The 26,586-nt window shown below is 40.1% G+C and overlaps 1 protein-coding gene across 5 annotated transcripts in view; it reads right to left on the bottom strand.

The window, feature by feature from the left end:
* Nucleotides 1-3,734: 3,734 nt before the first annotated feature.
* The window catches only part of MKX (mohawk homeobox), a 43,430-nt gene continuing 20,578 nt past the window's right edge, over nucleotides 3,735-26,586 (bottom strand). For 3 of the 5 annotated variants that reach the window (XM_048951787.1, XM_048951788.1, XM_048951786.1), the window contains exons 6-7: nucleotides 6,829-6,862; nucleotides 3,735-6,375 (exon numbers count right to left, since the gene is read on the bottom strand). In XM_048951787.1, the coding sequence (XP_048807744.1) occupies nucleotides 6,189-6,375; nucleotides 6,829-6,862 (221 nt within the window). In that variant the 3' untranslated portion in view covers nucleotides 3,735-6,188. Of the gene's footprint in view, nucleotides 6,376-6,828; nucleotides 6,863-8,126; nucleotides 9,367-26,586 lie in introns of those variants that run through there. The other 2 variants (XM_048951792.1, XM_048951791.1) reach the window with 2 other exon arrangements.

Here is a 26,586-nt window from a genome sequence, read left to right as displayed (position 1 = left end):
AACCTCAATATTTTTGTAAGTTTCAATAATTTCTGTGTGGCTTTGATTGCAACCTTTTTTGCAATAATTGTGTTGCATTTCAACACAAAATAAAATCTAGAAAAAAAAATAAAAAGGAAGAAATACAGAGTTTTGATACTCTCCAAACTTTCTTAAAATAAATTTTAAAAATAAATTAAATAGAATATTCCTGTTACAGAAAGCTTCCATTTTGCTGACTAGGCATTTAATTTGCAAAGGTTGAGCTGAAACATTGCTGACAACTCTTCATAACTACACCAACTGCTGTTGAGTACCTGGAAGTTTTAAAATCTGATCACATATTTTGTGACCATTTCACAAAATTAATGGATCTCAGGGTCTGGCTGTCAATTTACTAAAAGGGCATGAAAAAGGAACACATCATTTCTTAGAGTGACAATTATTATCCTCACACCCATGAGGAAGATGAGACAGCTTTGTTGAACATTTCCAAGTCACAAGGATTCTCCTTTGTGAAACATCTCCTCTTATATCCGAACTTTTGCATCCGCAGTGTTGGACTACAATAGAACTTCCTTTTTCAGCTGGATAGAGACATTTCCCCCTTCTTAAGATGATTTTATTTTATTTTTTCCAAGTGCTTCAGTGTGCTCCTCAGCTGGTGTTACAGAGAAAGATAGATAGTGCTGACCTGAGTCCAGCAGGTCTCTTTGTGATTTAGGACTTAACATCTTGTTTCTCTTGTTTCCCCTGACTTGACCTGTGTCTGGTTTGGACATTTAGTATCAGTTAGTTTATTTTCCTTTTGCTGTCGATGAAGAAATGCAAGTGCTGCAGAAGGTGATGCCTGCTCTGTGACATGTGCCCAAGATGCAGATTTCAATTATAGTAACATCAGATACCTAAAGTTCCTTAAGTGCACCAAACTGAGGATGCCACTTACAAAACTGCCCTCTCCTACCTTCAGAGTCTCATAGCAGCAGGGTGGGCAGTGGGGGACATCTTGTTGGTATGATCCTCATCTCATCATCCACTGGTATTCCGCAGTGTTTAGAGTATCCTCAGAGGAGGGTGTCAGCCCTTGCATGTGGACCAAACCCTGGATGAGGATTCCCAAGGCTCATACTGGAAGCTTGCAACAGAGCAGGGCCTGTAGTCCAGTTTTTCACCAACAAGGTATCTTTTCTTACACTCAAGATAATGTGCGTTTACCGTAAAGAAAAAAATGTCCCTAATTTGTGGTTATTTACAGCACTGTAAATCAGGCACATGCCACGAAGTACCAATAAAAATTGTTTAAAATCAGCCTTAAATAGCTAAACTCTCAACAGCAGCTCATAAAATGAGACTTGGCAGTTCCTAGGTAGTTATGGTTAAATTGACGGTCCTTTGGGGAGTTAAGATAGCCAAAAGTAGTAGTAGTTAGGAGTGAAGTGATAGACGGTAGAGCTTGTTGGTTGAAGAGCCTCCACTACACACTCCTGAGACTTCATATGTTCACTGACCCCAGGCTGGGAGAAGGAAGATATTAGACTTCATCACTGAACACTGACTTGTTGAATCGTACACCCTTCACCTATGTAGAACTTGAAACTGCAAAGCCAGACAGAAGTATGAGCTTTGGCATGAAGGATACCATTGCTGTCTGAATGTAACAGGAGACTTTTCAGGCAGGAAGAAAGAAGGAGAAGTAAGTCCAAAACAGGCTGAAAGGAAGGTTAAGGAAAACTGAAGAAGGGACCAACACCACAAATGAAAAAAAACCCATCCATAAAGAAACCAGATCTCAGCTCCTTTTAAAAAGTCAGGTGCGTGAGTTATATTAGCCTTGAGCCAGGTCTAACTTCCGCTGCCAATAACCACTTCCACTGCCAATAACCCAAGCTGACATAACAGCAACATTAAGGAGTTTGGAGATTTTTTTTCTGTTGCATTAGGCATTGATGTATCTTTCCCAATTTTTTTTCTTGTCACAAGGGAGCCAGACTCCTTCCTTCTTGTTAAACAAGAGGAGTTTCAAGATGGGGCCCAAACCTAAACCCTGCCTCAGCACTGTGAAAGCTGCAGGGCTGGGTCTCAGTTCTGCTACTAGTGAAGACCAAGTTCACTCAGTGTCTGGCAAACCAGCTCATCCAACATGAGCTCACATTCCAGCAGTGTCAAAACTGTGCTCTCAGACAGTTCAGCCCTTTCCGTCATGCTTCATCACTTTCCTGCCTTAGGTAGCTAATATAGGTAGATATTTCACCAAAGCGGCTCCCATCTGGCCACGTCCATCTACACACAATAGTTCAGCCATGCAGGGCAGTAGTGTTATCCTCTTTGAAATGTTAACCTGAGACCAGAGAAATCTGAGGACATTGCTGTGGACAAGTGCAGGCATAGACTAAGCAATGGTCCAAAAGTTATACAGACATACTCAAACTGTCCTGAGTCCAATCCGTGCTCTGCTGAGGATCTTGGTGTAGCAGCACAGGCTTGCTGCCATATTAAGGTGGCTACTAATTTCTGAACTGGAACAGTTTTTTACACAGATAGCTCAGAGCTGGCAAACAACAGTCTGCAGTTATGTGAACAAAATCTGGCCTGCAGGTCTTTGGAAATGGTTAGATTTGTTAGATTAGGAACCTGGTTCCCTTTAAGGTTCATTCTGATTCTTCAAGAGTCTCACAGATTGTTCAAAATAAAACAAGAATAAAACTGCAATCTGCCATAATTAAAGCTAGTACTGTGACTACCAAATTGAACTTAAGAGCTTTCTGGAGTACTAGAGAGTCTGACATCCTCAGTCCAGGCTCCCTTCTCCTTCAAGTAGGAGGCCAAGTTTTAGGAAAGCATAGTCACACTAAGGACTGAGTGAAAGGGAGACTTCAGTTGAGAGACTTTATTGCAAAACGTTTGAGATTTCACAGCAGGAAAAATAGTGATATATGTGAGAAAGGTGGCTGTGCTAGGAGATGACTGTACTCTTCCCTTCTACAGAGCAAGTGGGCACCGGGGGCAGCAAAATCTCTGCTGCTGCAACTTGCTTCTTGTCAGCACTAGGATCCTTGCTTTGCCAGAGCTGCCATTTTGAATGGGGAATTTGTGAATATGGTGTGAAGCACTGGTGACTTCTGGCTGCTCACAATTATCAGTAATCCCACCCATTTTTAAAATTAAGACTGCTTTCTGTAGTAGCATCTCATGCTTGGTGTTGTGTATCTACACTGGTGGATAGTTTAGGTGGATAAAGCACCAGGGCATATTCTGAAAAATTAGCTTAATGAAGGGATGATGAAGAAATAGGTTTAAGCCCACATGTGCCTTATCTGTACCTAACTCAAAACCATTCTTTGCACAGTACAGAGGTGCTATTAACTCTTCCACATCTTCTAACCCAACAGTGCAATGGTTACTTTATGCACTCTACGTGTGGGCATCCAAATCCAGGTACCGTCCTTCACAGAAACCCCAAGTTAGAACTTAGATCCAAGACACCAAATAATCAGATGACTTCAGAATACTCTGTATGTTGGCCTGTGGCTTGCTCTCATTCTGCTTGATGGAGCTGCTTCACCGTGAGGCCACAAAGTGAGAACTATAGCTTAGTGATTGTAGCTGTTGTATGAGACATTCCTGTTTATCTTTGCCTGTCTCATGCTTATATCCCATTATAGAGCAATCCTGCCTGTAAAAGGAAACCAGAAATGCAAATGACTAAGGAGAGATAAATGAATATTTAATTCAAACCAGCAAGATGTTGTTTGCAGTTATTTATTTTACTAAAATGGTTACATATGTTGAAACAAAGAAGAGCTATAGTAATAATGTTTGTTTTTCCAATATCATAAATAATTATTGAGTCTTCATTAGCTGTTGGCTCAGCACTGATTGTGATTCTTGTTATTTAAAAAAAGACACACAAATAATTCATTAGAATTTGTGTTTTCAGAAAACTCTAAAGCAGCAGTAGAAAAAAAATAAATTAAAGGAAATGGTAACAAGAAATTATGCCAAGTATTTCTTAAATTTAAATCCACTTGATGTGTATTACAGATTATTCTTTGTGCTTTGATCATTTTAAAGAAAGAACCACGAACAAGTTGTTTATAGTATGGCTTGTCTTCTCCACTTTTGCTCCAGAGAAGTCACCAAAGGTACCATTTTTACATGACAAATGTTGTTGTCATTTATGCAGACAAAAACACTGTGAATATTCCTAACAGAAAAGTTTGTCAAAATCATCGATTTATTTTCACAAAATATTTAATACCAGAATAACTTATAATAGTATGAACAAAAGTGAAGTATTAACTCTCTGCTATTAGTTATAAACTCACATTATTATGTCAAAATCCAGTAAAGTATAAAAAATTAATGTCACGGAATCTTAGACACATAATGATGCAAGTCAGTGAAACATATACTTCAACTGTTCATACAGTCATGACAACATACATTTCTTGCTTGGCACTTTAAGTCAATGCAAATCAGCAATTTAGAAAACAAAGTAAAAATATATATGTACAAAATATTCTCATATCAAATCATTTTCATTGTACACTAAATAAACCCAACAACATGTTATGTTACATCAAGAAGTTTCCTAAGAAGTCGCACCAAGGCTGATATTTGCAATGTGTCTTGACTATTTTAGTGCAACTGGAACAGCCTATACTTGCAAGTAAGTTTAATCATTAGCACAGTACTGCTTCCAGTGAAGTGGGAATTTGGCCATTAAACTCAGTGGAAGCAGGACTGAAGTCTTATCTTGTTCACTGATGGCTCATGAAAGAGGAAAGGGGTGAGGGATAAATAGGAAAAAACCTGACAGGATAACCACAGGAAGAAAAAAATCCAATTCCTAGCAACAATCAGCTCTTTTCCAGTTTTCTGTAACTGATTCAGTATAAATCGTATTTGGCTTTGCCACTGTAAATTGCTTTCATGTACATTCCATTCAAGCACTGTAAACCTCATTAGACTATTGTTATATGATTTAAGAATAACTTGTACACCCTAGAAAACCCTTAAAATAAACTGGGCTTTATGCTAGTTATTATGCTCAACAGCAGTCAAGTATAGAATGTGACATTTAATACATTTTAGTATCTATTTAAAACCCTCCGACATCAAATGATGGGATTTTTCAATGTTTCAAGTCCCATTTGTGTTACTACTGTGGGCTTTGATAGTTTATACTACAGCTTTTTCTCACTAAAATGTGAACTGTCAATCAACTGTCCTCATCTATGCAGTACCTATAAAATAAAAAACATTTAAAACACATTGAAGTAATAATTTTCACCATGGAAACAGTTTTGAGCTCCACTGTAAATAATAAATGGCACTACAGATTCAGTTTTGTACAAGAAGAGTTCCATTTTGTTTACTTATATAAAAACTTCCGTAAGTCACTAGCAAAGCTTTAGAACAATAGAAAATGGACTTTACAGCTAGTCTGGCTAGAACCTTCTCAACTAGAAATCTTGAACAAGCAACATGTCTGGGAGCGTATGTGTAAGTTCAAAATAATCTGAACAATTAACTTATTTCCTAAATGTGTGTGTTCTAGAGTATTGCACTTTTCAAAGGAATGATTTTGGTTTTTTAATATACTGCATATACAGGTAAGAAACATGCATAACAATCTCATTGTCACTTTGACAAAACATACTGTACAATTTTTATAACACTGTTGATTAAAAAAGAGAAAAAATGATGTAACAATTTTATTAAGACTTGTCAATTCGGTCAAGTCTATTATGCACAATTCTCCAGGGCCTCCAGCAGTAATGTGTTTAGCCCTAGGCTGCTTAAGCCCACTTGGAATAATACACAAAGTTTAAGCATTATGGCATTGTCATTTTGAGGCATAATACTGTTGTACTATGCCCACGTTATAGCTTATTTTTTGAAAGCAAGGCACTTACTGTAATAGCAATGCAAACACCTTATGCGCACTTTGATTAACATAAAATAAGTTAATGTTTTGATAAAAACAGGTTTTTTTATAATTTACATGCCTTTCAAAGAAGCAATCAAACATTTCATTTAATACAATGAAAACGTCAGAATCTGTAGGAACACTGTTTTTCAAACTGACTGTACTGTAAAAGGGGACCTATTTTCCACATCTGCCTCATATCTGCAAATCTGATTTTGCTGAAAACCAATCCTGTGAGGAAAACGTCCGCTTGACAAGAAAAAAGGAACTCATCTCTTTAAAACTGCTGGACTAATGGCACTTTAACAGTCTTTACTTCTGATATATGTGAGGATTTCTGGATGATGCAGCTGGTAGTTCCCTGCAGTTTGTCCTTCCCTTGGGCGAGGTTTGTTAGGGCCATGGCTGCGTTGATCTCCTTCCAGTATGTTTCGTCTTTGCTGGTTCCTTTTCTGTTAACTGCGCTAGATTCAAGCAATAACAAACAGTTACATACATAGCTTACATAGCAGCCTTCCAGTAGCTGAAAGGAGCCTACAGGAAAACTGGAGAAGGACTTTTTATAAGGCCATGTAATGACATGACAAGGGGAAATGGGTTTAAACTGGAATAAGGCAGATTTAGACTACATATTAGGAAGACATTCTTTACGTGGTGAGACACTGGAACAGGTTGCCCAGAGGGTTTATGGATGCCCCCTCCCTGGAAGCATTGGAGGCCAGGCTGGATGAGGCTTTGAGCAACGTGGTCTAGAGGGAGGTGTCCCTGCCTATAGCAGGGGGTTGGAACTGGATGATCTTAAAGGTGTCTTCCAACCCAAACCATTCCATGATTCTATGATTCTACACAGTGGCTATGCAGTGTCAGGAAAGCTGTAAAAATAAGCATATGGGGAAATAGCACATTCCCTTACTCACCTTTCACACTTATTTGGTCCGTTCTCCAGAGTTTCTGAAAAATAATTTTAAAAAAATTACATCTATTTTCTTTCCGCAGTTTTTAAACAAACAAATTCATGAAATTGGCACATAGAAAAATGACTCCAGACTAATTCCAAAATTGACACAAAAAAAACCCCTTTGTTTGGACACATATGAAGGGTCAACTTCACTCAAGTGTCTCTCTGGAGAAATCCATTCTGAGCTTGAAGCAGACATAAATCAAAAAAACCCACTGTGGAGAAATTTCAGCCATGGAGAGGCTCCTGTGCCACAACTGTGTAAGAACAGGGTGTGCTGAGGCAGAGTTTGCTGAGCCTCTCCAGCACCACCCTGACAAGACCAGTGCCAAACTCTGCCCAGTGCACCCTGGAGTGGCCCTGTGTTTAAGTTTTATTGGCAATAGTGAGAATAATGCTGATCCTGGAGGTTCACCTACATTTTGCTGGGTGATGGAGTTTTTCCGTACATAAATCCCAAGGACATAAGGAATTACAAAAACTAAAAATAAAACCCAGTTTCATTTCCCTTTAGTGAATGCCTTCTTGTATGCACTAAAAATAGGACTTTCACCCATACACAGATGATGTGTGTGTTTTAAAGGCGACCCCTGCCTAGGCTGCACCTCAGTCCCAAAGGCAGGCTGAGCAGGACACAAGGAACAAGCACACGTGGCTAACAGCCTTCAGAGGTGAAATTGCATCACAGGAGTAAGCTACACTTTCCCATCAAGGGTCACATTTGTTCATTCATTAAGTCCTCGCATTGCAGAGAAGCCAGAAATATTTGCCAGGCAGAAATCTGTATGTGTTAGTCAGTGGGCTTCCTATCCTAACACAGAAACACATTATACGGGAATGAGAAGCTGATGCCTAACCGCAATACCTATGGAGAATGAGTCAAACAAAAGAAAGTGTTTCTGCATGAGCTCTAGTGGCTACATGACCAAAATAAGTCCTAAATCTTGTAAAGTAATGAAGCAAGATTCCCATCTGGTAGTATACCCTACAGCTAGATTTCAACCAGATTATTAATTAAAAGCTGATCTTTTCTTTAAACAGAACTTCCAGGTGAATAGGTCCCAAAGCACACTGCATCCCTTGCTAGCACCATGCTTACAAGTGGCTTTACCCGCCACCAAAGGGTGGCCAGTCTGCTCTTGCAGCCAACACACCCAACACCTTGGCACAGCCACATTCCCTAGTGCTTGCAGGTGAGCAGCAAAGACCACAGGCTCACCAGAAAAAATGCAGGCAGACCATCTGTAATTTCACTGGTCAGATGTTTGCCAAGCTGTTTGATTTAACAAAACTTCATGCTTTTGCAAAACAGCTTTATAAATGTCCACAAATGAATGAGTCCTGGGTTTATATATTGTCCCAAAACATATCTTAAGCATATCTTAAGTCAGTGTCTCTTGACCTCCTACATCATTGCATGGGGGGGGGAGTTTAATCTAGGCAGAAAAGAGAAACCGAGGATAAAAGTACATGCATATCTGTGATTTGCTGAAATGTACTGAATGACACCAAAAGTTTCCTTCTTCATAATGTACTGGGCTACAGACCATTTTTCAGCCCTGCTTCATTTAGCGCTTGCTGTTGTTTTTTTTTTTAAATAGAGACAGTGTTAAAGAGCTTTAGGACTGAATAGGTCAGTAGGTATAGAAATGGAAATGGCAAGTAACAGAACACTGCTGCCAGAGCAAACCTGGATATAAATACACCTCTCTCATGCATCTGTCAGTTTCTTTTGCTGTTGGAAAATATTTCCTATGAACAAAAAAATTGCTTGTACAAACTTCTGAGGAAAGTAGGTGTGAATGGTGACACACATTCCAATTCCAGCATTTATTTGAAGGAGTATTTGCAAATATTTTTTAGTGGTGTTTAGCCAGCTCTAAAAGAAAGCAACTTGCCCAAGGTATAAAAAAGCAGCAGTAAAGCTAAAAAACACAACACAGGACCAAAGAGTTGTCCATTCATTAATTTTACTGGAGATCTTTTTTTATTCCATTCAGATTTTATATTTTTAAAACAAATAATTTATGTCAGAGAAATATGAAACTGGGTTACAATAAAAACATAATTGATAATTTGCAAAGCTCTTGCTAATAGCTGCTGTAAAAGCATGTTAGTACAAAGAAGACTGACAATCCATCATTTCAATGCACTTTTTCTTGCCAAAAATATATTTCTGCTATACCAAACCCATGACAGCATATCTTCTTTGCACTGCCACTGCATCCAAAGAGCTCACATCTGTCTGAATAGACCTTAGTGAAGGAAATTAGTATGATCACCATCTTTGGATGAGGAGAATCATTATGAGAAAGGCAAACAACCAGTTCTGCAAGAAACGTTGGTCCCCTGTTCCTTTGCCTTCTGAGGGGAAGGAGCTTTGCCCACGCTTCCAGGTCTTGCTTGAGATCTTGAAGGTCAAGCCATAGTGACCAAACTGATAAATAAGGCTTAGCTTAGCCTAGCAGAACTGTAGTCTGGAAATGTCTGGCTTTTACTGACAAGAGAGGAAAGGTAGAAGAAAAAATCTTACTGAATTTAAAAAAATTATGTGAATCTTGCCCATTAGCTTAGTCTTCATCTTTTGCAACCTGTCTGCTCTATTTCAGTTACTAACTTAAGCTTTTGACAAATACAACTTTGACACTTCACATACATGCAAAACTATTGCAGTCTATTTTAACTGTATAAGAAGAATGGTGAGACTAGTGAATGAATGTAACCGAAGAACAGCATTTCAGGTATATAAAGTGTTTGTTCTATTATACAGGGTTGAAAAGATGCACCATAGCTGCCTTCCCCAATCACTGTGAAAATCTTTAATCCAGAGTACTTCCTAAACAAACTACAGTTGTGCTCAATCACGTATTGATTAAGGGAAAGCCAGATCTATTAGCTAATGATAAGAGTAATTTGTTCTGTCTCAAAAAGCAGTGTGGGAAAGGATGTTGGTAGGCTCTCAGCAGATCTTGAGATCCTTAACATTAAACACTAGAAAAGTCTTATTTTTGTTAGAAGTCCTGCATTTGCTTAAATAAATTTGTTACCTGCTCTACAATTGGAAAGTTTAAAGCACTGTGAAAATGGAAACGCAATCACATATAATTGGAGTGGAGACTGTCATAAATGATCTCCCTTACTGGTGCTTCATTTTGCTCCCATTGCAAGCATCCAGAGAATCAGCTTTTGCCTGGCCAGGAATGTCTCATTCTTCTCTCACCATCCACCCAAAGAAACCAGCGATGTAGGATATTTGTTCCCTCTTGTTTATAGTAGGAAGTCACTATAAATCATTCACAAATGGAATCTTGTATACCTTTCCAGTAGTATAAGTTTTCAGTATACAGTTTACCATAGCACTCAGTGCCAAGAGTGTAGACACTGGACAATACCAGCTTTGTGATACAGTATGGCATTTTTCAGGACTCACATAATTATTAATAATACAAGTAGCATACATTTATATTTCTTTTTCACCATGAAATTTCTTCATAAATATTCACTGGCTGATTCTGACAGCTCTCTTGCAAGGTTGCTTGCAGTCCCATTTTAGCAGAGATGGAAATGAGTCTCAGAAGTCCAAAGACAACATGGCTAGGCAATGCTTTGACCATTTATGTCAAAAGCATTTCAGAGCAGACTTTTCCAGGTTTTCTCCTATAGTTAAAACATTATCTTTTGTTCTTCTGCTATCAGAAAGGCTCACCCAAAGCAAATAAAACCCAGTGTTCTTGAAAGCAATGTATCCACAAACTGAACTGTAATCCACTTTCCTCCAGAGCACTGCCACTACATTTGACTGTTGTCAAAGTGATATTCAAATAATTAACCAGAAGATACATATATATATAAATACGTACACAGTGCCCTTTTAAACACCATTTCCAGTATTAGAGAAGAAACCCAGTGTATAAATGCTGCAGCACGGGTGTACTCCAATTTAGTACATAAAAAAGCTGCCTGGCTACGTGGTGTTGCAGCACATTCAACTATTTTAGAACAATTCAGACCCTCACAGTTCTCTGAGTCCAGACTCATAACTTTCATATACTTGGATGCCATTAGGGGTGTGCTAACTAATGCTAATTTCAATTACATTTTATCCCTTTGAAATAGGAATTTTGATCTAAGAACACTGCATGTGTGTGGTAATGAAATGACTTCAGCCAAAGGCCCTGCAGGGAATAGCAAAGGAAAGACTGACTGCTTACATGGGACCAAGAAGCATCCACGTTGCTCCCACACTTGGTGTTACTTCTACACTGTTCAAGCCAAACTGCAACAACTGGCACAAACCCTGCTTTGTGTTATCAGGTAACACTGACAAAGCAAAGACGGCTGGAAAGCAAAAGGGGAAAGAATGTGTGAATGAGAGAATGAGACAGAGGACAGAGAGAAAAGGGCACTGAATATTGTACAGTGGAAAAAAAATGGACATGGAAATCAAGATGCTGTAAGCTGGTTCCACATGGCTGTGATATTACTTGAAGCTACTTGAACATGTTCAGATTCCTCATGAATTACACACCACCTACTCTAGCTCAAAACGGGGGGAAAAAAAAGAACTGCTGGCCCCAAATGGTGAATACTATAAAATATTTGTTGGTTCAATAAAAGGTCCTGTATAACTTATCTTCATTTTAAAGTTGGCAGTGTTATTCAGCTGTTTCTCTCTCTGCCTTTCCTGAACTTTCTTTTGTTGGTTTTGGAGACTCTTGCTTAACATGTGTTGACCAGCATTTTCAAAACAAGCAAGAGGAAGAAAAAGAGGAGGAACAGGAAATAAATGGGGCAGCTGAATGAAAAATGAAGTTTACATGTGTGAGTAAATTAGTGGTGAGATGAGGTATTTCTGTAGGTCACACACAAAACACACACACACTGTCCCTTGAGTATCTAGTATTTTCCAAACCACAATTTCAGGGCATATATGACTTTCAGATCTCTGTTTTTCCAAGAATAAAATTGGGTCAACTGGAGCTAATACTCCCCTACTCTTCTACATTGATCCAGCTCCTTTTCTCCAAAAAGATCCCAAAGTAAACCATGGATCACACAGTATCACCAGCATTCTTTCACCTCTGAGAGGGAAACTGGCTTAGTACAGATTGCTCAGCAGTGCAAAGGAGGGAAAAGTAACAAGGATTTATTACCATGACAAGGATTTATTACCATGCCCTTTTATTGGGTAAGCTCTAGGCCTAGGCTCTAGAGAAATTTCCTTTTCAGCAAAGTTTTCATTTACCACTGCTAGTGCCTTCTTCCAGGAGGAGGTTCTGGAGCAGCCTGTAATGGTCACCCCCATGATCACGACACCTCACTTTTTTGGCTTCACATCAGTCATCATCCTTTCAGATAAGCAAGATGCACTGTGACAACAGAAGGTGATGAGGCACTGGGCACAGGTTGCCCAGAGAAGTTGTGGATGTCTGATCCCTGGAAGCATTCAAGGCTGGGTTGCATGGAGCCCTTGGCAGCCTGAGCTGCTGGGTGGGAATCCTGCCCATGGCAGAGGTGCTGGATCTAGATGGTCTTTGGGGTCCCTTCCAACCCATATCTATGATTCTATGATTCTATGATTCTGTGAAGTTATGTTCACAGCGACTGTTATGTACTTTTCTATGTTCTCTAGGGGTCTTTCAGGAACACCTCTAGCCCTGTTCTGACTTCTTCTATTAAGACCCATAGGTTGGTTCTTGCCAGTGTTGGAAATCTCCCTTTGCCATCATGCCCCAGACCAAAGTGTTTCAGGGAAAGCCTTCTCTGAAATCTTCTTCTTGTGCCAGAACATCAGATCTAAGATTGAACACCAAGGGACTGGTTTGCTCAAGTTTTTTTTCCTGAGTACCTAGGAAGCTGAAGACTTTTCCTTGTGCAGTCTGGAGACTGCTGAAGAGGGAGTAGGCATCTAGTTACATTTTAATACATGTGATCTTTATGAAATGAGTGTACATGCCCACAGAGACTGGGATAGGTGTATTTTATAAACCATAAAATAGAATTAAGTTTGCAGATCTACATTAACATTTACATTAATAAGTGCACAGAAAGCACCACATAATAGAAGGCTTGGTCCAAATGGTCTTACAGTCTTGGGCTATGCACCTGCATGTAAGAATTTATTAGTTAGCAAACTGGATACAAACCTGGTGTAAATCAATTCATTGTTCAGGCTGTCATGGCCAGCTCTGTATTTCCCATGGCTACTGACAGTGTGTTCTCTTTGCTGAGATTCAGGGCACTGTGTGAGATTTGTTTTTTCAGCCAGGCTTTAGTAGAGCTTATAATAGGAGTCAGTGCCTTGTGGCATTAGAAGCGAATTGTTAACGAACTAAAGGTTATATAGTATTATGTTCTTTTCAGGTTTGCTGCAAAGCTGACTGAATCAAATCTTTCCTCATTGAGTTGGCATGTAATTAATCGTGTAATGTTGTTGAATACCCTGGTGATAGTCTCCTGTGTGCATTTCATAATGGATAAACAAATATCTGACTTAGGTTTCTTTTTTTTGGTGTTATTTGGAAAGGGATTTACAGCATGTGCTATGCTGACTGGAAGGATGAAGTATTCAGCCCTCCTACTGCAAACCATTGTGGGTTAACATCAAGAAACAGGTTAGGCAGCAGAGAAGGGGGAGGGTGAAATAAAGGAAAGAGGAGAAAGGGAAGGGGGAAAAAAGAAATAAAGGAATGGCTATGGGAGATGTTAAAAAAGGAAGTAAGAAAATGGCAGATGAGAATTTGCTATGAAAAAGAAGAGAAAGGAGTATGGAGGGAGAAAATGAACCACAGTATTCATTTTTTTAAAATTTTAATAGAAAAATATCCTTTTCCCACCCAGGAATTTCAGTGTTGTGCAGGCAGGCACGTTCAAGCTTTTACTCTGGATCTAAAAAGTTTAATTGGAAGCTCTTAAAGCCTAAAATAAGGCTTTAAAAGTAAAAAGCTAAAGTCAAATGCAGCCAGGGTAAGCACTATTACACTCCAGCCCGATTGTTTTTCATTAAAAATGCGGGGTGAAAGGGAGGGTTTCAAAGCCATATTTCAACCCTAGGCTGACACTACAGCAGTAAAATCTGATTTTGTTATGCTAGTTGGCTGTGGGTTTGGGAGCAGACCCTACATATGCAGTGTGAGGTTATGATATAAATGCATGCACAGAGGATATTTTCAGAAGTCTCCTGCACAATTCAGAGAAATGCGTCCCCCGTCTCCCACAGCTCTGCTTGATACGACTCCAGGAGCCAGCTCCTCTCCTGCCCCCCGGGCTGCCAAGCAGGCTCAGACATGGCATGGACTGCACAAAGGCAATTTAAATTACAAGGTGCTGTATTTTCAGGCAAGTGGAAGAACTTCTACAGGAATGCCAGAACTGATTTCCAGAATGTGTTTAGCCAGCAGTACTGAGTAAAGAAAGGTTAAGTCTGTAAGTTAGAGGAAATTCACTGTTTCTTTCACTTGCCTGTAAGACAGAAACAGATAAGTATGATCTTTTTCAGCCCAGCTACTTCCAGCCAAAGCATGGGGTATTGTGTGTCCGCAATGGGATGCACACAACACTGATGTCCAACCAAATACTAAAACCCAGGTACCAAAGTTCCAGCTCAAACCAAGTCCACCGTGTGATCACAGCTACAGAAATTCAAGTATTTTGTAACGAGGTACATAGGCACATATATGTGTCCAACAGTCAAACAAACGGAAGGTCGGTTGTAGGCTGTGAAAGGGGTTCATAGTAACTCCAGACAAATGTTGCACAAAAGATTCTACAGATCAGTGGACTGCACATGAAATTTTAAAAATATATATTTATGTCTATAAGGAAATATTCAGATACTCAGATACACATCTGTATCTGTACCTGCTTCTATACTATGTGGGAATAAAGATGAGAATTCCAGGCAGTCTGCCTTCCCACCAAGCATACTGTAAGATATAACGGTACAGCTGCACGTGGCACTTGCTGTGTTTGCCACCTCCCCAGAGATGCAGAACGGACCTGCCTGGGGCCAGAACCAGGATGGGAGGTAAGACCTTTCCCCCACAACCTCAGCATTACTGTGCAGCTGCTGCAAGACCATTGCAGGAGGGAACACAAGCAGATCGTCAGTCTTACCACCACCCAGCAAATCGTGATGACAACTGACAGCCCCTCAGCTTGTGCCACAACGTTATGTGTGGGGCCAGAAAAGCTGTTCCAACAAGCCTTTTCATATATGTTCACATACCTTGTCAGTCTCTGGATTCTGACCCAAGCCTGGGTCTTCATCTTCAGCAGTGCTGAGCACTTGCAGGTGCAAATAGGGTGAACATGAGCTATGCTTTGAGCGCATGAAGAGACATGAATACATGAGAATCCATGATGTCTTAGGTATTCAAAAGTAAGCCAATATCAGAGTGGTGCAGTGCCACAGTTCCCATCTGTGAGATCCTACAGACGTGATGAAAACAACTTCATTCAGTTTTGTCAAGGACCAGATGGAATGTGTCAGAGTGCTGAACAGCACATCATTAATTACCTTCTCCTCAGAGAAGCTCAGCTGCATTCACTTTTGGCTTTACCAGTATAGAAGGGGCAATGAGCACCTGGTGAGGATCCAAGCTAGGATTTGATGCCCTTTCCAAACTGGGCTATCTCACGTTAGTCAGTAAAGTCTCTCTTTCCTCCTCTAGTTGGAGATATGATGGAAGCCCCTTTATTTTGCACATGGAGGAATTATAGGAACCTACACAGAAAACAGTAGTCACACACACCCTGACCTTACTTAGAATAGATAGCAGAAAGTGCACTGAGTGAACTGCAGGGGGAACAGTTTCCCATGGATTAATTTCATCTCCAATTGCACAAAAAACATTTTACTGTTTGAATACAAATTTTTAGTTAAGTTTCTAGTTCTGCTGCCTTTGCTTTTCCCTTGTGAAGCTACTGCGGCATTTGTGCTCCTGCCCACCACAACTCACACTGTTATTATTTCCATTACAGTATTTCTTCCCAAACCTAAACATTCCCAGACACCTTCTGAACAGGCCCTCAGAGATTCTAGTAAACTGGGAAGTATCTCAAGAAGGGCTGTGTTTCCAGTTCTCCTATTCATTGGGACAGTGCAGCAAAGCAGGCAAAAGGGGGAAGGTTCTTGGAGCAGAAGAATTGCGTGACCAGAATTATTCAGGAAGCTGTACCAATTTGCCAAGAGCTTTTGAAGAAGCAGAAACAGCTCCTTCTTCTCCAAGCATCATCTTGCATTTACAAATGGTTTGAGTCTTAGTGCAGTGCAATTTCAATTACTCAGCAGGAGAACTTTTCTTAGAAGAGCTGATAGACTGCCCTGGCTATCATGGAGATTGGTGCAGCACAACAAATCACCAAGACTGTGCTTGAATCCTCAAGGAACCGCAAAACTTTAGTGCTGCAGATGCTTGCTAATTGAAAGTTGTAAGAGCCATTCACAGCAGAGTCTGCATAAGACAGATGAGGCTCCTGCACTCCAAAGGAGCATGTGTGGGAGGTCCTGAAACAGTAGTAGGCCAGCATTTAACATTGCAAAGGCCTTGGATATGAACAGCTTTGTGGAGGAAGGCGGAATTGCTCTTTTGGCAAAACATGTGAAACCGTCTGTGATAACAGGCATATGAGCAAAGATGACTGAACAAATATTTGCACTGAATGCCTTGTCAGGACAGGGGAATTGCTACTGATAGGATCTTTACTTTCAACGTTACTGCTTCTGACAGTCTTACAGACTCTGCAGATGTTTATTGGCCACTAAATCATTCTTCAAGAATGTTGGCTCCATTCCCAAAACTGAAGAGTCTGAATGTGAAGGGGTTTGTTATTCAACACACACTGCTGCTTTTGGAGACAGCAATTTTTGAGAAACCAGCTCTCAGCAGCAGGGAAGCATCATCAACTGATAACGATGTAGGACTGGGTTCAGGCTTCTCAGAACTCAGGGCATGAGGCAGCCAGCCTCAGTGTGTCACCTACCCCAGTGTGGCACAACACCACGTGGGGTCACTGCCTGAGCTGTCGGTGCAAGGCCACGTCAATGGACCTACATTGCAGCAAGGACTGCTAGGGGAAGGCAGCACTTAGCAGCCCATGCTGACCTTGATATACTGCCTGCAGTTCTTGGTATAGCAAAAAGACTGCATGAATTCGTGGGCCTCTGTAAAACTCGCTCCATGCTGCAGAGATTGTTGCTGTTCCACTTGGCTCCTCTAGCTGTAGGATACATCGCATAGCAGCCAGGCACAGTCATACCCTCTGCTGTTGATCCCAGGAAGAGCAGTTTGCATAAATGCAGTGGCTGAGCTGTAGAGGACCATGAACCACGGGATTTCAAGCTAAGCACATTTGCTTTCAAACAGAGAGCATCTGAACCCTGGGCAGCATGCCCAGACTGTTTGTCTGAAAGAAGATGCTGATTCTCCGAGATCACTGCAAACAGCGCTCACCTGTAAAAGCTTTGCTGGCCAGTGGAAACACCAGCAGCGATAACAACCGTGACAGTGATAACACGTATCTTGTAAATAACAAGAGAAGAGAAAAATCCATGCCTTTATACAAATAAACCAATAAATTACTGAAGCATTATGTATTATCACTAGAATGGACAAATGTAGTATCTGGAAATATTAAATATATTTTTCCTAAAAAGGCAATAATTGTCTTGAGTAGTGTAGTCCATGTCATGATAGTGAATATGATCTAAGAGCATTAAAAGCCAACTGTCTTCTCTAAACCTAATTTTGTTGCCAGCTATCAGCCTCCAGCATCAAAGGCAGCGCTGCCAAAAGCATTCCCTCATAATGCGTTTTCCCCAACTCAAGTGAATATTGTTTGTTTAGAAATGTCAGGTTGCTGATGCAGACACAGCATGCTTCAAGAATATGTAAGATAGGTGCAGAAGGCATTTTCACTGCGTGCTTGTTCTACATTAGCTCATGCAAGTTTCCCTAGAAGTCAGGAGATTTCTGTTAGGGAATCATCTGTTACAATTTGCTGTAACAGGGACTTAAAAAACGCATACACGTTTATGACAAAGCCTTATGGTATTTATGGTTAAATCAAGTGACAAGCTTTGAGAAACAGCCTTTTGGCAAAATGTGAGTAATCTGAAAGATCTGTAGATCAAAAACAACTCCGAAATTTTATCAGCATGCATGAACAGTTCTCTTACCACAAATGAAAAAAATAACTTCACAAGTGAGGCTTTGGAACTGAGGGAAAGTCGGCTTACATATATGCACAAGGACATGCAAAATGTCTGCATTCACAGAATACAATTCCTCACACGGAAATCAGTATGGATTTTTTGTTCATGTAGTTACAAATGAACTTTATCCCAAAGTAACACGTATTTATGTAGCTTGCTCATATGTCTTCCCTGATCTGCTCAACTGCTTTCAAAAGGACAGGCAGCATATGCCACAATCAAATATTTGTATAAGTAGCCTTGCAAGCTCATCTTCCTTTTAAGAGTTAAAATCCTGAATTTCCACTTCTATAAAGAAAAGCATGCAACAGGAAGCCATGGCTACAGACATAAATAACATTCATATTTTTTTTAGTATCTACACTGAAAAAAATGTGAGATACTTTGATTCCCACCACACTGCACAACTCCAGGCTTTGAGCTTTTTGACAGAGGATGAGATTAGGACTCTGGGCAGCCATGCAAGCCAGACAGCTACAACACAAAGATTTCAAGCTCTGTGAATTTATATGCTTCTCTAATTATCTCACAGCTATTATTAGTAGTACTCCTGTTTCCACTTTTAGAACAATAAAAGCTTTTTCTTTCGTTTTGCAAGAGTTTTTACTTCTTACTTTGACTGGAAGCCAAAGCTCTCCTGTAGAGTGACAGTCTATACACCAGAGTTTGCAAAACTGATGCAGACCTGCAAAGGGTCTGCAAAACATACACAGCAAACCACACTCATGTACATAATGCCTGTTTTCATCCCCACTCTGCAACACTGGGCAAACAGACTGTGTCCTCATAGCAAACATTGTTTAAGGGTACAGATTCACATTTCATGTGCCCATAAAATCTACCCAGTTGGCTACCACCAACCATCTCAGTCATGCTGAAAGACAGTATGTTTCACATTAGTCATATCTGCTGAGCTTACTAGGTCGGCAAATTGCAAAGACACATCAAGACTCCAGAACGGGAGCAAGCAAAAGAAAGAGTAAAAGAACTAGATAAGCTCAAGCAAAGACAGCTGTGTTTTCATGACTGAAAGTTACCTGAGCAACCACTGAATTGAGGATGCGTGACCACCAGCTCACATTCAAGTGGAGATTGAGGTCTTGGAAAAAGGTGGACATTGCAGGGAAAGTATGAACACGTATTAGGCACATAATGAATATATACACTGTAATTGCATATAGTCATGCATGCAGAAGCAAAGGTAGAGAGCTACTTTGGGTGTTAACCCTCATTCTTTCACACACTATCATAAAGGATACCTGCTGATTACAATTGCAATTCAACTGTTAAGTTACTGGTTTAGCTTCTTGACACAATATCATCCTCCTTTCTATCGACTTCTTTCTCTTCTTCCTCATTTCCAACTTTATGCTCTCTATTCTTTAGGTGCAATGATAGGGAAAGAAAAACCTGAAGCAATAAGAGATTCCATTGCCAGTATTCATCGAGACAACCTGGTGGGACAATACATGGTGTGTGGAGACAGAGGCATACTGTAGCAACACATGACATAGGAGGCTTTGCTTGGCTACTGACATCAAGTTGTCACCATAAGGATTTGTCAGAAAGTTGACATTTTGATTGCTAGTCAAAAAGAGAAAAAGGCAGATTGGGAAATATGACTTGTGGATAACAGGCACAGGGACTTTGGAAAGTTTCCCCTGCATATAAAGTTGGGCATGTGCAATCTCCCCCTCAATTATGTGTAGGTTGGCTTAGACAAAGCACTTCACATGAAGAAAAGCATCCCTATAGAAGTGTCTCAAAGCAGAGATACTGGCAGTGGATGAGAGTCATTTACTGTAATCACTGAATGTAAAGTTTGGAGAAGACTTCTTATATTTTGCTTCTTTACACAGGACTCCAAATGCTGTAGCCTGTATAATCAAGGGAGCAAAATGCTTTCTGTTCTAATGGCTGGCAATGTAAAAGCAGCAAATTAGCATATTAAAATGAAGTCTTAAATTGTACTACACTTTGAATACTGGTCCCTTCCCTTCCCTTCCCTTCCCTTCCCTTCCCTTCCCTTCCCTTCCCTTCCCTTCCCTTCCCTTCCCTTCCCTTCCCTTCCCTTCCCTTCCCTTCCCTTCCCTTCATTCTTTCCTTCTCTGTATCTCAGATTAAAAAAAGGAATTGTGGAAAAAGGTAGTAGGAGAATACATTTTAGAAAAACGGGCAAAAGCTATAAATGGAAATACTATCTTTACAAGAATGATGAAAATAGTATGTAGATATGTAGGGGTATGAAGTCGGCTGCCTAAATGTTATTGTACTTGCTCAAATAATTTATAAAAGTATATGCTTTTCTGTTTGAAGGAAAAAGAAGAAAAATTTCTCTGATGATACAAAGAAGCTTCAAATGAGTTGACAGCTCCTTCTCTAACCATTGCTCTTGTTCTCACAGATTCGTGCAAGACGCATTACCTTACAAAACATGCCTCACTTCTAAGCAGCAGAAAGGACGCCCTCCTTTGGGCAAAGATAGACTTTTCATTCATTTGGACAAAATAAAATAAAATAAACAGAATGAATACCCAATCAACACTCGTTAATTTGAAACACAAAGAACTCTCCCATATTGAAAGCAGATTGCTCTGTAAAAATGCTTGTTTTCAAGGTCATAACAGTGCTGGCAAAACTCAAAAAAGTTATAGTCCAACTTGCTTGTGTTCAGCTGTGTTTACTTAGCCTCAACTTGACAAAAGTCTGCCTCTGATTATACATAGCAGTCATCTGCCCACAGATAAATAGATATTACACAAACGTTTGGAGAGAATGACATTTGGCTACCATTATTTTTGGAATAATTTACCCTGCATCCTGAGCTTAAAACACCAAAATGATTCATAATGTTTTTTTGGAACCAAGTATTTCCATTTGACAAATAAATTGACCTCTGTGACCCTTGTGTACTTTACATTGTGCACTTCAGTGGAAAAAACAGAACAAAAAAGAGGTAATTTTTGTGAAATCTTCTGTATATTTGGAAAAGGTAGATTTATTTATTCAGGCCTTCCTCTGCCCAGAGCCAGTGGTACACCTGGGCAGAGCCCAGCCCCTGCACTGCAAACAGCTGCACAAGACATCCCACTAAAGCAACCTGCGAGCAAATGCACAGAGCTCAGCTACCTGCAGAGAGGGCACCTGCAGCTAAAGTCCGTGCACGTAAACCTAACAGCAGTGCCAGAGACGCAAATGTATTTTCTATTTCAAATGTACTTATTTCAGACAAAAACTGTATAGTTTTCTGCTTATTATTTGTAGGAGGAAAAATGAATACATACTGCTCATGCTCCCAGACACCAAACTGAAATTCTGCCTTATCTGAGGCAGATAGATCATAGAATCATAGAATGGTTTGGGTTGGAAAGGACCTTTAAGATCACCTGGTTCCAACTCCCCTGCTATAGACAGGGACACCTCCCTCTAGACCAGGTTGCTCACAGCCCCATCCAGCCTGGCCTCCAATGCTTCCAGGGAGGGGGCATCCACAACCCCTCTGGGCAACCTGTTTAAATGTCTCTCTACCATCACAATAAAGAATTTCTTCCTAGTATCTAGTCTAAATCTCCCTTCTTCCATTTTAAAGCCATTTCCTTTTGTTCTGTCACTGCATGCCCTTATTAAAAGTACCTCCCCAGCTTTCCTATAGGCCCTTCAGATACTGGAAAGCTGCTATAAGGTCTCCTCAGAGCCTTCTCTTCTCCAGGCTGAAGAGTCCTAAATCTGTCAGTCTGTCCCCATAGGGGAAGTGCTCCAGCTCTCTGGTCATCTTCACGACCCTTCTCTGGACCTGCTCCAACAGCTCCACATCAGATGTTTAATGACATTTATATTTTACAGCAGACCTACAATTTCTCTGATGTGGATAAAAATTGTGTCCAGTTAGAAATGTTACTTAGCTTAGAGCACCTTGTGCTATAAATTATCCAGAAATAAGGTAAAAACTTACAAATAAATTATAGTTCCTTCTCCCATTTCTCCCCTGGTGCCTATTCCTAGTTCTCACTCTATAAACCCCCACCAGTTCCCAAACACTGACTGCCCCAATAGTGCTTCCATGTCAAATCCTGGAATTATCAAGAGCAATTCGAAGCCCATTAAGAATACTGTCACTGCTGTATATTTAAAGTGGAAGATTTTTCTTGAGAATGACAACAGATGGGAGAATAAAACCTAGACAAGACAGAGAGACAGACAGATTAGTTTCTGTAAAGTTAGCATGCTTTCGGAAATGTCTTTTCAATTAGAATACCAAAATTAAGAAAGGCTCTGATGCAATAGGAACCATATGTGTTTGACATATCCAGCTTCTCTATCTTTGACATCTAAATATTCCGTTTAAAGAAAATTAAGACATTTGTTTATGAAGAACTAGTTTATGTGTTTACAAGACTAAGCTGAATGTTTTTAGATGCAGTGATTATACACTAGTCATTTCCTCTCATTTTCCCTTGATTCAGGAAGGAATATTGCTGTGAAGATGGAACGTGTTATGTATGTGAACAGCTGAAGGTACAGAACGCAGATTTCTGTCACGTGGAACTAACAGCTAATTCCTTCTGCAGAGGCTGTTTTTCTACAAAGGCCATGTATTAGGAGCTCATCACGCTGTGATGCAAAACCCCACTCCTTCAAAAGTGTGCTAATGGTCACAACCCAAAGAAGAGTTAATTCAGATGGAATCCAGGAAAATGAGGCAGCACAGAAACCTCATCAGCAGTCCAATCACATGACAAAATGTGAGGCATCTCCAAAGCCACTGCCTGCCAAAAAAAGAAAGGCTGCTGCAAGAAAAATACTTTCACAGCTTGATATCTAGGTCTTGTGACTGCTATCCAAACAAGGAGTAAAAGTGGTACTATATAATGTGGCAGGGTAAACAGAACCACCCACTCGTCATCACCAATCATGTTTTTAATTCAGATAAATTCTGTTTCTTTAAAAAATGAGGGGGAAAGAAAGAAACAAAGCCTTTTGCTCAACTTGAAAATTATACATATAATCTGATCTGGCATGACATATTTTAGGTTCATATATATCATGAACTACATAGGAATGCATGATCTGCCATGCCAGATCAGACTATTGGTGCATCCCAGGCAATATCCTTTCTCTGCTACTGACCAATGTTCATCCCAGGGGAGCACAAAAGCATTGCTCTCAACCAGATATGCAGCAGGTTAAGAATATTTTCTATCTGCTACTTACAGATGATGAACTGAAAAATTTTCCAACAGGTGATCTGAATATTACAGAAGTAGACTTGGGAGAAGTTCAACCTTTCAGGAATGCTGGATAAGAGAAGCCTCTGCATTTTGCTGACCTGTCTTACACTAGCCTGAAAACTAGTTATAGTTTTCATAAAAGGTCTTGGTAGGAGTCTCCAAAGCCCAAACTGGGAATGATGAAGCCAAGGTATGAAAATGCTGTATTTCTTCATCCAGCTTTGTTAGGAGTGCAGATATACCAAGAAACAGCCACACACACCACACAAACAGATGTCCTCTTGCCACCAAAATTGGGGTACTTAGCTATAAACTTAGTTCAGGTTTTCACCGAGTCATGAGCAATGGATCAATATGCCTTGTGTTTTAAGCAAGGTCATACCCTTTTCTAGATGTGCCTTTGCTCCTAGCCTGACTAACACAGAAAAAAAAAAATAGCCAAGAAATAGTAATTAGATTCAAAGGTGCTTTCCAAGTAGAGTGGTAAAATATCTCTTGAATGCATATCCACCCTTATCCGTCAAACACTTTGAGAGGGAAAAATGTCAAACCTTATTTTGAATTGTGAAAAATGCTTCTATCACTTCTCTGATTTATACTAGAGCTTCTTTCAACTGCACCCGAGATTCCTAACAATATTTCCATCATATCCACTTTACTTTCTTACTTTTATCCCTTGATCTCCTTTCTTCCATCAGTCTTCCCTTTCTTCTTCCTTTTTTCGTTCTTGCTCTCAATTCTGCATTCCCCTTTCCTCACCTACTCTCCCTTCTTTACTATCTTCCAAAAGTTTCTATCCAATATTTTCCCACCTGTATTTATTTCCTGATTGTACATTTTCCTTTTTCCCTTCTCCTTCTCTCCTTTCTTCTGCCTTTCACCTCCTAGAGCTAAAATGATTCTCCAGCAATAACCTACCAGAAAAGCGAGTTACATCTTTTAAGTCCATTGTCAGTGCTAAAGGGATGGAAAGTGTCTCACAAAGAGCTAAATGACTATTCCAGCCCCTGCCTCGGACAAACAAGTGTAGCTGCCACTGACAGCTGGAGGAGTTCAACGCCTGAGTCAAGTAGTTCCCCATTTTCTACCAAGCACTGCTTCGTGTGGGAGTCCTGCTATAGCAATCTGTCCCCACACCAGGGCACGCCGAGACAGACAGAATTACTTGTGGTGGCCGCAGGGTGTTGGTGATGAGAAAAACAACTCAGATAATGTAAGGCCTTTCTTCCCTCTTGACGGGAAACGTGCATCTAACAGAAGCTAAAATTTTGCTGAAACTTAAAAGAGCAAGGAAGAAATTGATATGAATGTGGACACAGATACACACCGCTTCACACCCTGATTCTGATGGGCGTCTAAGAAAATATCAAACCATAGTAAGAAAAGTTCCTGGTCTAGCATGCACAGTGTAATTAATACTGTAGCTAATGAAAATCTTGTGAGACTCCTCTCTCTCTTGGCTTCAGGGAGAGGAATGAGGTGAAAATCACTCCTGGTTTAATGTCCCTGGAAGGGACAGAATTACACCATGCAAGCAATTGAGTCTGAGAGGATAAGACTAAGCAGCATTGATTCCCTGAACTTTTTGAGATCTGCCCATCAAAACAGTAAATGTTTGCTTTCCGAGATGAAACAAGTTAATAGAAACATGCACTGGAAATCGTATTTATGGCCAAAACTCCAGAAAAAAGTACTAGGGAACACTTGTTTTTCATGGTAAATTTATCGGCCCTGTGACACAAATGCCTTGCTCCCTGCCCAGCTGCGCGGCATGGGCAAGCTCAAGCTGCCTGCACGCGGCCCAATTCAACTTGCATGCCCAGTCTTTCAAAGATTCCTCTGTTTGCTTTGTCTCACTCATTTTCACATTACTTCTGCTGGTTTGCGTGTGTTTTTGCTGCCACTCGCTTCCCACCCTCACTACTCTCCAACCGCTCGCCAGGCAGGCGCAGCAATTCCATGTAAGGAGCACGGCAAAGAGAAGCATGCCTTGATTTTTTGCACACAGTAACTCGCACGACATTTGATCATACACAGAGATTAAGTCATTCATGAATAGGGCCCAAAGGGAGGAACAGCTCCAGAAAAACAACCCTCCTCACTGGTAGTGCAGCATCCAGAACTCCGCAGTCATCACTGCCACACTTACAGTTTGTAGTCTATCTGGCAAAGCCAGGAATCCAACAGCAGGCTCTGTGGTTTAAATAAAATGTATCTACAGCAGCTTGGATCAGTGTTTAAAAATGTTCCATGTTATTTTAGTCCAAGGACAAGCTTTTAAAATTAAAAGAAAACTTTGGCTTTAATTACAAATTAAAAGTGAAAGTTGTTGAAAAAGAATGCAAATTCCGAGCAAAACAGAAACTATTTAAAATTTAAAACTCATTCTTCTCTCCCCCACTGTATGACAAAACTCCTTGTAAATATTTAAAACAAAAGCTTGAAAGTGATTCATTGGAGGACAATATCTAGGGTGCTTCTGCCTCGCTGTCGTGGATCTTTGGCATAGCTTGATTTTTTCCTACATTTATGTTTTCAAGCTGAAATAAATGTCAGATTTTGATGTGTGTTGCAATGGCCAAAAAAGAACCACAACAATAACTTTCACCCACTTTTTCTCTAAATGTTGTTATTATATATGTGTGATGCAGCACATCACTACTCTATATGTAAATGCAAAGGGTTTATTCTCGACCAGCTATGAGCAACGCGATCCCAAAGTAGTTAGATACTACAATGGAGAAGCTGCCGCTTTTGGGATGATTTTCAGCAACAATGGCCCATCTGAAAATCATTAGTGCATAGCAGTGGATTTTCCACATGTTCATACGCTGGACAAGCAGGTTGCCCTTGAAGTATGGTTCCCTGGGGGAAGAAGGAAAACCCAGAGAAAAGTATTCTATTGTCAGATCACGGTTTTGCTAAAGCCAGACAAAAATATGGTCAAACATTCACTTGGCTGCTCTGCTGGCAAAACTATAGGGTACTGAAATGGAGACAGCTAATGAAGAAGGCAAAGAATGAAGCTCAGGAAGAAGACCTTAAAGGAGGATAGATTTTTTTTCTTTTGAAAAATCAGAAGTAAGGTTAAATAAGCAAATTTCATTACTTTCGTATTACTGACCTTTATTTTTATAAGGACAAAAATGTTTGGAAAGGGTAGCCTTTTCTCTATACAGTATCTCATCTTTTAATACAACCATGTTTGAAGTACCAACAAGAAAATAGTGAAGGAACCTAAATAAAAACAGGGATGAATATAACTAGGTAGTAT

This window comes from Lagopus muta, chromosome 7 (genome assembly GCF_023343835.1).
Source record: "Lagopus muta isolate bLagMut1 chromosome 7, bLagMut1 primary, whole genome shotgun sequence".
Taxonomy (NCBI): Eukaryota; Metazoa; Chordata; class Aves; order Galliformes; family Phasianidae; genus Lagopus; species Lagopus muta.
The sequence above is the reverse complement of the archived record's forward strand: the minus strand, read 5'-3'. Positions and strand labels throughout refer to the sequence as shown.